The sequence below is a fragment of the Anser cygnoides genome, chromosome 9 (assembly GCF_040182565.1).
Source record: "Anser cygnoides isolate HZ-2024a breed goose chromosome 9, Taihu_goose_T2T_genome, whole genome shotgun sequence".
Classification (NCBI taxonomy): domain Eukaryota; kingdom Metazoa; phylum Chordata; class Aves; order Anseriformes; family Anatidae; genus Anser; species Anser cygnoides.
In genome coordinates, this window is record NC_089881.1 from 11,485,362 (window position 1) to 11,494,822 (window position 9,461).

The following is a 9,461-nucleotide window of genomic DNA, read 5'->3' on the forward strand; positions in this document are numbered from 1 at the left end:
CATGTTGCTCAGCCCTCTAACTGGTCCGTGAGCCGCCGACAACAAGCCCAGCGCCTGCATCATGGGGAAAACTGGCTGCTTTTTGGGCTCTGCAGCACGCATCCGTCACTCTCCCGCGTGCCTCGCTGAAGGATGCTGCTGGCTGGCAGCGGGGCTTTGGCCGAGCGGAGCTTCCCCGGCAGCTTGTCCCCCTCCGTCCCCCCAGACAAAGCTCTTGAGGATGGGAAGGGGACAAGCCCGATGGCCCACTCCGGGCTTTGTTCGGCGTTTGGAAGGTGCCGAATTCCCTCTCTCCGGAATGAGAGAGCTTAATGTCCCGTATCTAATTAGCAATTTTCCCTGCACCTGCCCCTCCGCTGCCCCCCTCCCCGCCGCCCCCCGGGCCATCTGCCGTCTCGGGGCCCGCGGGCGGACGTGCTGGGGAGCCGCCGGCCTGCACGTGGGGGCAAAGCGGCTTCGTTCCCTGCTGGGAAGGAGCAGAGCCCCCGTCCCCTGGCGTCCCAAAGCCACAAAGCCCTGCTGTGACCCTCCGTCGCCACGTCCCCCTCCATCCCTCGGCCTTTCCGCCCCCTGACGAGAAGCACCCAGCGCCCGTCCCGGGGCTGGGGGCGGCGATGGCTGAGGGGGGGCCGTGAGGGCAGAGCAGATGGGGCCGACGGGGACTTTTTGTGTGCGCGCGTGTGTTTCTTTTTTTTTTATTATTATTTATTTTTTCCTTTCTGGGGGTGGCTGGGAGACAATGGCGTGTCTCCCGCAGCTTTGATCGCACACCAAGATTGATGCGGCCGGGCCAGCTGGCGGGCAGGCCCCGCCGCCCCCCCTCAGCGCCCGGCAGCTGCACCACGCCGCCGCCTCCCCCCCGCCGACCCCTCCTCGGGCACCGGGCCCGGCCCGTGGCCGTGCCCCCCCCGTCCCCTCGGTCCCCCCCCCCCCAGCCCCGGCAGCCGGGCCGTGTGAGGGGGGCAGCCCCGAAATGGCGGCGGCGGGGCGGGCGCTGCTCCCCCTGGCGGCGGCGGCGGCGGCGGCGGCGGGGCGGGCCCCGCATTCCGGGCATAGCAGAGCCCGGCCCGGCCCGCAGTCGGCACCGGCCGCGCTCCGCGGGCAGCAGCACGGCCTCGGCGCTCCCGCCATGCCCCGGTAAGTGCCGCCCGGCCCCGGGATCCCGCGGGCAGGGGGCTTCCCTTTGCCCCCCGGGGGCCGCCCGGGACGGGACGGAGCCCCGCAGGCAGCCCCCAGCTCGGGGCTGTGGCGAGAGCGGCGGGGCTCAGGCCGGCCTGCTCCCGCTGCCCGGCGGCAGCAGCAGCTCCCCGACGGTCCCCGAGCTCCCCGCCGACGTCCCCAACCTCCCTGCCTGTCCCCGAGCTCCCCTCCGACTTCCCCTCGCTCCCTTCCACCATCCCCTCGCTCCCCTCCAACGTCCCCTCGCTCCCCTCCACCATCCTCTCATTCCCCTCCGACGTCCCCTCGTTCCCCACCGACGTCCCCTCGCTCCCCACCAACGTCCCCTCGTTCCCCTCCAACGTCCCCTCGCTCCCCACCGACGTCCCCTCGCTCCCCACCGACGTCCCCGAGCTCCCCTCCAACGTCCCCTCGCTCCCCACCGACGTCCCCGAGCTCCCCACCGACGTCCCCCCGTCTCCCCACGCAGGTGCCCACCTCGCCGCTAGATCCCGACGCGAGCTCCTCGGAGGGAAGCGCGGCTTTGCCAGCGGAGATGAGGACGGCGGAGGACTCGAGCGGGACGGTCCTGCACCGCCTGATCCAGGAGCAGCTGCGCTATGGGAACCTGACGGAGAACCGCACGCTGCTGGCCATCCAGCAGCAAGCCCTGCGCGGCGGCAGCGGCGGCAGCCCCCGCTCCTCCCTGGAAAGCCTGACCCAGGAGGAAAGCCAGATGGTGCAGCAGTCCACCAGGCAGGAGCCCCAGGGCCAGGAGCATCACGCTGACCACCTCTACTCGGAAAACAGCGGCTACCGCCTCTGCCAGCCCCAGCACAAGGGCGAGGAGCTGCCGAGCTACGAGGAGGCCAAGGCGCACTCCCAGTACTACGCGGTGCAGCGGGGTGGGCAGCAGCCCGGGGGGGCCGAGAGCGGCGCCCGGCGCCCCGACGACTCGCTGAAGGACCTGAAGCACGGCCACGTGCGGTCGCTGAGTGAGCGTCTGATGCAGATGTCGCTGGAGAGGAATGGGGCCAAAGCGCACAGCCCCATGAGCTCATCCCACAGCTACCCCCAGCTCTCCCGGCACTACACCCTGCGAGGGCAGCGCCCCGAGGGGCCGGAGCCACGGGGCCCCCCCCCGGAGTATCCCTACATCATCCCCAGCCAGGATGCAGCCGGCACTTACCTGCCCCGACCCTGCTCCCGGGACGGTCCCGGCTTCCAGCACCCCGAAGTCAGGTAACCCGCAGAGCCTGCACGGGTGCCACGCTGTTTTTGGGGTGCAGGGGTGCCGCGGCTTCACAAAGCGGCTGGGCAGCACCATTTGCCCAAGTTTTCCCTGGCGTAGCCAGACCGCGGTTCGTTTTTCTCCAACTGGCAACGAAAACCCCGCTGTTCTGGGAGGGATTTGGGGTTAATTCAGGAGCTGGAACCAGATCAGGAAATGGCTAAATTCGGAACAGGCACGGGCCAGCGTGGAAGGAAAATGTGCTCCCTGGGGTGGAAAATGCCACCCGGCAATCCCCAGCCAGAGATGCCCACGGGCCCTGGCACCGGGCTCCCCTCCATGCCACAGGGGAGCTGCTGGGGGCTCTGCCAGTGGCGTGGATAAGTGTTGGGCACTTCTTCCTTCAGCAAAGCCCAGCTCCACTTTGAGCTCCACTTTGAGATCCGTGGGCGCAGAGGTTCAGGCATCGCCTGGCATTTGGGGAGGGCTGGAAGCATCGTCTTCTGTGGAAAACGGGGTGAAGAGGGGAACTGCAATAGGCAGGGGGACGCACGCTGCTCCACGCCTTGCTGACCTACCCGGGCTGAGAGCGATAGCATCTCTGGCAGGAAGCGCTCTCCTTCCAGGGAACAAAGAGGGGAAGGGGAGCCACGAGGAAGATGCATTTGTTCTTCCTCACTCCTATATCACCCCGCAGGAATGCGGGCTCCAGCGGGGCGGCTCCGGCGGGGCGGTCGCACGGCTTGGGATGGCCGAGGCGGCTGTGGGATGTCGAGGAACTCGGAGCGCTGTAATGAGGAGGTATTAATAGTTTGGTGGTGAGCCTTTGAGCCAGGAGCCGTGCCAGGAGCCCTTGCTTTGCCCAGAAAGTAATGAGGAAAAAGGGTAGAGCTGCAGGCTTTCAAGGCGCATCCTTTGCCGAGGATTTTCCTAGCTGCATCATCCCCAGTCACAGGGTGGGACTGGAGCCCCTCCTGACACAGCGGCCAGGTCCTGAAGTTCTCAGGTGTCCCAGGTGCTTAAATCCTGGCTGTGGAGGTGCTCGAGCTCCACGCTGTGAGATGGGATTTGCCTCGCATTTGAGAGTGCTTGAGTGAGAACACAAACCCTTCCTGGCCCTGGAAGGCAGGCTGGGTGCTCTCAGAGCCTCCCTCATCCTTTTGGGAGACCTGGGGGCACCCAGCACCTGTTTCGTCCCTCTGGTGAGCCCAAGCAGCACCCACAGGTGCTTCAGGAGCTTTGTTTTTCCACAAGGGTCACCTAGAGGAGGAAGACATGGGGGCTGTAAGAAATCCACAGGGTGCTGGAGTTGCTTGGCGTGCTTTGTCCCTGCAAAGCCCCTCAGCATCCCGCTCCTTCCTCCCAGCAGGCTGATGCCATCGCCCGTCCCCGCGGCGTTCCTGCCCGTGCCAAGCGCGCTGGGCTCGCTCGGCCCTGCCGGCGTGGAGGCCCTGATGAGCGCCCAGGCGGCCTCGGCCGGCAGCCGGCTGGCCCAGGCGGACGCGGTCCTGCGGGAGAACGAGAGGCTGCTGCGGGAGAACGAGAAGCTGCGGCGGGAGCTGGAGAGCTGCGCGGAGAAAGCCAGCCGCATCCAGAAGGTGAGCCGGCCTCCGCCCTGGTGTTCGCGTGTCGGAGTGGGATGCGGGATCCCAGCCCTGCCGTTTCTTTGGGATTTGAGCAACGAGTGCGGATACTCGGTGGAGCCACCTCTGCTTCGACCCAGAGCTTTGCCCACCTCCATCCCTCTGGGAGGAGGGGACACGGCTCAGTGACCTCCCACCCCGACGTGCTGCGGGCAGCAGGCTTGGGCTGGGAGTGGGTTCCCCCCCCGCCCCCCGGTGTGGCTTCATCTGCACAGCGAGGCTTTGTCCCCTGTTTTGGGGCAGAGCTTGTGCATTTGCTTCCTTGCCGCCTGGGGCAAACAGCTGCTGGGGAAATTCACCCCCCTTTTGTGTTTTAATCTCTGCCCCCTCCCTCTGGTGGCTTCTCCCTGCAAACAGCTGTGCTTCAGTGGCAGGGCAGCTCCTCGTCCTCACTGAGCGGGGAAGAGGAGGGGAAGAGAGCCCACTCTGCGCCTCCGGTAGCACTCAGGCTGCCACAGAAAGCCCTTTGTGCGGCTGTGCACAAGGACAGGGCTGTTCCCCGCCGGACAGATGGACACTTGGAGGCACAGGGAGAGGCTGGGCCAGCGCAGGGGGACTGCGGCGCAGCCAAGTCCATGCTAGGGCCAGTGAGAAAACTCCCTCTGTGCCCACAAAGCTAAAAGCAGGGGAAAAAAAAAGAGTTTTTCCCCCAAAACACATGCTGTGGTGGGGGTTCCTCGCTGCCACTCCTATGGGTTTTCTGAGTCCCGTTGGCAGCTTAAGGCAGGTCAAGAAGCCCGGGCGATGTTTCGCCAGCATCTGCCTTTCTTTTCCTCATTCCACAAATATCTCACCCCCGCCCGTCACTTCCTCCTCCCCAGCTGGAAACGGAGATCCAGCGCATCTCGGAGGATTACGAAAACCTCATGAAGGCGTCCTCCAAGCGGGAAGCGCTGGAGAAAGCCATGAGGACCAAGAGAGACGGGGAGATGCGGCGGCTGCAGGACTTCAACCGAGACCTGAAAGGTGAGGGTGGCTGCGACCCACAGGAGCATCGGGGTGGTCCACTTGTGTCCCCCAGTTCCATGGCGGCTCTGGTTGGCCAGGCCCCTCCGCACCCCTGTCTCTGCAGGCGCCCCGAGCCCTTGGCTTTTCCCTGACAGATTTCTTTTTAGAAGTTTCATTACTCTGGGTGTTTTCACCAAGGGCTCCCGCTTCATCCGATCAAAACAATTATTTTAAATCTGAATTTTTCTTTGCATTTTTGTGCCAGAACGGTTGGAATCAGCCAACAAGCAGCTGGCCAGCAAGACCCAGGAGAACCAGGAGAGCAACCAGGGCACGGTGGCGAAGCTTCTGGCACAGAGTAAGTCCCCGGGGGCTCGTCTTCACCTGGCTCCCCTGGGGCAGGGACTCGGTGCAGAAGCCTTTAAGCTGGGGGAGGAGGCGGCGGGGGCCGGGTGGGAGCTTTTTGCCCTTCCCCAGGGATAGCTGTGCTGCTCCGGGCGCTGGACTCGAGCCATTAATCCCGGCCGGCCGGCGGGGTGACCTGCATTCTCCGCATTCCTGCTGCTGAGCCGGCTCTTCCAGCACAAAGTCCGCACTCCCTCCCTGCGCCCGCCTGGCCCTTCCTTTGCTCCTCTCTCCTGAGCAAGCTGGGATTTTTTTGGGGGGGGTGGGGGGGGAATACAGCAAGATCCATCTCTACATTTCTGCTGTGTGTTATTTCAGCAGAGAGACGGTGTTGGTGTTACGAGGGAGGAATTGTGTCCTCTTCCCTGTAGTGGCTAGCTACAAGCCAGGACTGTTTTTTTTTTCTGTCACAATTCAAATTTTGGGCTGCAGTATGCCAAAAGGAGGTTTTCTGATGCAGCTAGTGTCCGTGCTTGTGGCCGTGTCCATCAGGACATGTCCATGCTCTGATGTCTGTGCTGCTGGGATGTCACCCGTCACCGACGCACCACGCATGCTGGGCAAGGGCTTCTCACACCATGCAGTTGGGTCAAGAACCATAGGCACGGCCTCTTTTTTAGGGGCCTCCATGTGCTCTTTCCTCCCTCACCTTTGTGTCTCCGGGGCTGAGCTCTGTGTTTTTCTGCAGGCTATGAGCACCAGCAGGAGAAGGAGAAACTGGAGCGGGAAGCCTCCCTGCTGCGCAGTGCCAATGAGGACCAGCGCCGGCGGGCAGAGCTGCTGGAGCAGGCGCTGGGCAGCGCCCAGGCACGGGCAGCCAAGGCGGAGGCCGAGCTGCGGAAGAAGCGGGCGTACGTGGAGAAGGTGGAGCGGCTGCAGGCAGCCCTGGGCCAGCTCCAGGCCGCCTGCGAGAAGCGGGAGCAGCTCGAGCTGCGCCTCCGCACCCGCCTGGAGCAGGAACTGAAGATGCTGCGAGCTCAGCAGGTGGGGGCATCCTGGGGACCATGCGGCAGGAGGCGCCTGCGACCTCCATCCCGGCATCTCCTCACCTTCTCTGTGGGTCTTTTTTTGTCTGCTTCAGAGGCAAGTGGGCGCCGCAGGCGGGGGGACGCCCGAGCTGAGTGCCCACAGGCTGTCCGAGCAGCTGAGGGAGAAGGAGGAGAAGATCCTGGCCCTGGAGGCTGACATGACCAAGTGGGAGCAGAAGTACCTGGAGGAGTGCACCATGCGGCAGTTCGCCATGGATGCCGCCGCCACCGCCGCGGCCCAGCGGGACACCACCCTCATCAGCCACTCGCCGCGGCACTCGCCCAACAGCAGCTTCAATGAGGACCTCCTGCTGGCCAACCACAAGCACCAGGAGATGGAGAACAGGTAGTCCCACCTCACCAGGCCTGCTTTCCGACGAGCTGCTCGTTGGGCGGTGCGGTCACAGAGCATCCCCAGTGGGCCAGGTGGCCCCAGTGAGGCTTCATCCAAGGCTTTGGCTCCGTCACGCTGGCCGATGGTCTTCCTCCTCTTCTCAACTTGTGCCTCTTCACCTCTCCAGGTTAAAAGCCCTTCATGCCCAAATCCTGGAGAAGGACGCCGTCATCAAAGTCCTGCAGCAGCGCTCGCGGAGGGATCCTAGCAAAGCCCTCCAGGGCTCCCTGCGACCGGCCAAGTCTGTGCCATCTGTCTTTGTCGCCTCCGCCGCAGAAGGCACCTCCAGGGGCAGTGCAGGTAAATGAGGGCATCCCAGCCCTCCTCACCTCTGCTTCCCAGCAAGGAACAGCCTAAAATTTCCCCTTGCAATTTTGGAAGTGGCTCTCCATAGCTGGGAGGTTTGGGGGCGTGTTGGGTGGGATTTCTCCCATGCTGACAAATCCCTAACGACATCTCCTCTGGCAGGCAAAACCACAACAGATGAAGTGCCAGCGGTGCCCACCGCTGTCCCCCCACCCTCTCATGCCAAGTGCGGCAGCAAGGATGGCAGCACGCAGACAGACGGGGCGGCGCAGAGCTGGGGCGAGGGCGCAGAGTGCCCGGCCGGCTCGCAGGGTGAGTCCCGCAGTCCCCAGGGATGCTCCGAGGGATGCGGGAGGTGCAGGGAGTGGGGCTGGGCTTGGCTGTCGGCTTTGAGCTGAGACTAAATCCACTAAAACTGAAGCAGTCTGGCTCCAGGAAGAAAATCCTGCTTGCTTCTCCAGGCCTCACGTTCTCCCCTCATTTCTCTGCAGAGAGCTCAGCCGCCCCCAGAGCCCCAGACCTGTCTGACATGGTGGAGATCTTGATTTAAGGCTCTTCTGGCCTCCCTGCCTCAACTTCCCCAGTGTGGCCGGGGAGAGCCGCTGTCACCGTGGTGGAGCTGTCCAAAGAGGAGAGGCGACAGTGCAGTCCTCCACATCCAGTCTTGGCCACTGTCCCCACCATGTGCCCTGTGCGTGTCCCTGGGGACACTGGAGCACCTGGCCCCGGTGGCAGCTGCCTGACAGCCCAGGAGATGTGACCCCCTGTAAATACACCCCTGTTTTGTAGGACGGGAGCAAATGTATTTATCATTTCAGCCTTCTTCCCCACTTCCCCTGGGGTTTCTTCCCATCCCTCCCTTGTTGACTCCTTCCCATCTCCATCCCCATCTCAGGAGCTACTGGGAGAGCCCTGGGCACATCCCTTTTTTTTTTTTTTCACGAAGGGAGGGAATGGAGTGTTGGTTAAGCAAAAACTAAAAAAACAATAATAGAGGGAATGGAAGGTGGAGGAGAAACCTGCTGGAGATGAAATGCTCAGAGTGGAGCAAGCGTGCACCATGTCCAGGTGGGACGCACCGCCCCGTGGCCCCCTCCTCTACTGGCAGCTGGCTTCTGCCCGTAGCCAATGTTGACTGCTCGGTCCTCAGAACTCAGACACTTCCCAGCCTTGCCCTTCGTGCATATATATATATATTTTTCTTTCTTCTTCAAACATGTGTGCATTTGCTGGACAACTGCATTTTTTATTTTCTCTCCCAGACACGTAAAAAATGCGTTTGGTTCTCATGCATTGTTTACAAAGTGGAAAACAAAGCAAAATATGAAAGAGGAAAAAAAAAACCCACAACTTAATATATTTTATATTAATATTGGTATTTCTTTTTAAGTATTTCGTGCTGTGAACTTTTTTTTCCTGCCAAAGACGACGAGTTCTTGTTTGTGCGTTTTAAGTTATCTGGAGTATTTAAACGTAAACCTGGCTGTTTCGTTATGCCGCCCTATACCGAGATTGCTGTAGCATTCCACTTGGTATAACAATATTTTAATAAAAAAATAAATAAAAACCCACAAATCTCGACACCCCCCCCCCAGTGTTCTTTTCGTATGCGATGCCATGCTTGCCCGGGGAAGTGGAGATTGGGGTGAAGGACGCAGCCGTGTGATGCTCCACAACCTTCCTCTTCCTCCTGGTGAGACTTCCTCGCTGCCAGGTCTTCAAGCCCTTCCTGGTCCCCGAGCTCTTCCAGGGCTTCAGCAGCCACCTCTCGGCCCTTCCCGTGCTGCCCGGCTCCTCACTCTTCTCTTCTGGAAGGCCAGAAGTTCTGGTGTTCGAGATGGGGCTGCCTTAGGACTTGCACAGCCACAAAATGATGCTCCCCAGCTTGATGCTCTTGTTTGCCGCAGTCACTTGAACTTTTTCTGACCGCTGTCACAGATGGACCACCCTGGAAGGTGGCTTCTGAGTATGGTGGGTACCAGTGTGACGGCGATGCTGAACGCGAGCTCCGAGCCACCCTTCCTACCCGCAGCGTTCCTCTTGTGAGCGTGTCTCCATCCTGGTGTGATGTGCAGCCACTGCACGGCCTCGCTCACTGCTGTGCTCAGCGCGGCGGCTTTGGAGATGCCGTGCTGGGGAGCTTTAGCTCCTCAAGCCCAAGGCTTTGGGGGAGCATGGCTGAAAATTTAGGAGCCTCCATCCCTTTAGGGGCAGGTTGGAGAGGCCCAGAGGGATGGGAAGCCCTGAGCTGGGCCGTACCTGCCCTGCCTCCCCCTGCTCCTGCTCCCCAGGGGCTGCAGCGGCCGCTCGGGAAGAGCTGCAGCATTCCTGGCATACCGCAGCAGCTC

The 9,461-nt window shown here is 62.1% G+C and overlaps 1 protein-coding gene across 2 annotated transcripts; it reads left to right on the top strand.

Moving 5' to 3' along the window:
• The first annotated feature begins 992 nt into the window (after nucleotides 1–992).
• On the top strand, nucleotides 993–8,694 carry AMOTL2 (angiomotin like 2). 2 transcript variants are annotated; one of them, XM_048077367.2, is made up of 10 exons: nucleotides 993–1,137; nucleotides 1,649–2,400; nucleotides 3,756–3,987; nucleotides 4,854–4,998; nucleotides 5,246–5,338; nucleotides 6,074–6,369; nucleotides 6,467–6,759; nucleotides 6,935–7,107; nucleotides 7,276–7,425; nucleotides 7,605–8,694. In XM_048077367.2, exons 2-10 carry the CDS (start codon nucleotides 1,715–1,717, stop codon nucleotides 7,661–7,663), a joined length of 2,127 nt encoding a protein of 708 aa, XP_047933324.2. In that variant the 5' UTR covers nucleotides 993–1,137; nucleotides 1,649–1,714; the 3' UTR covers nucleotides 7,664–8,694. The 2 variants fall into 2 exon arrangements, with proteins under 2 accessions (XP_047933324.2, XP_047933325.2); XM_048077368.2 differs by having other exon boundaries at nucleotides 3,759–3,987.
• Nucleotides 8,695–9,461: the final 767 nt, after the last annotated feature.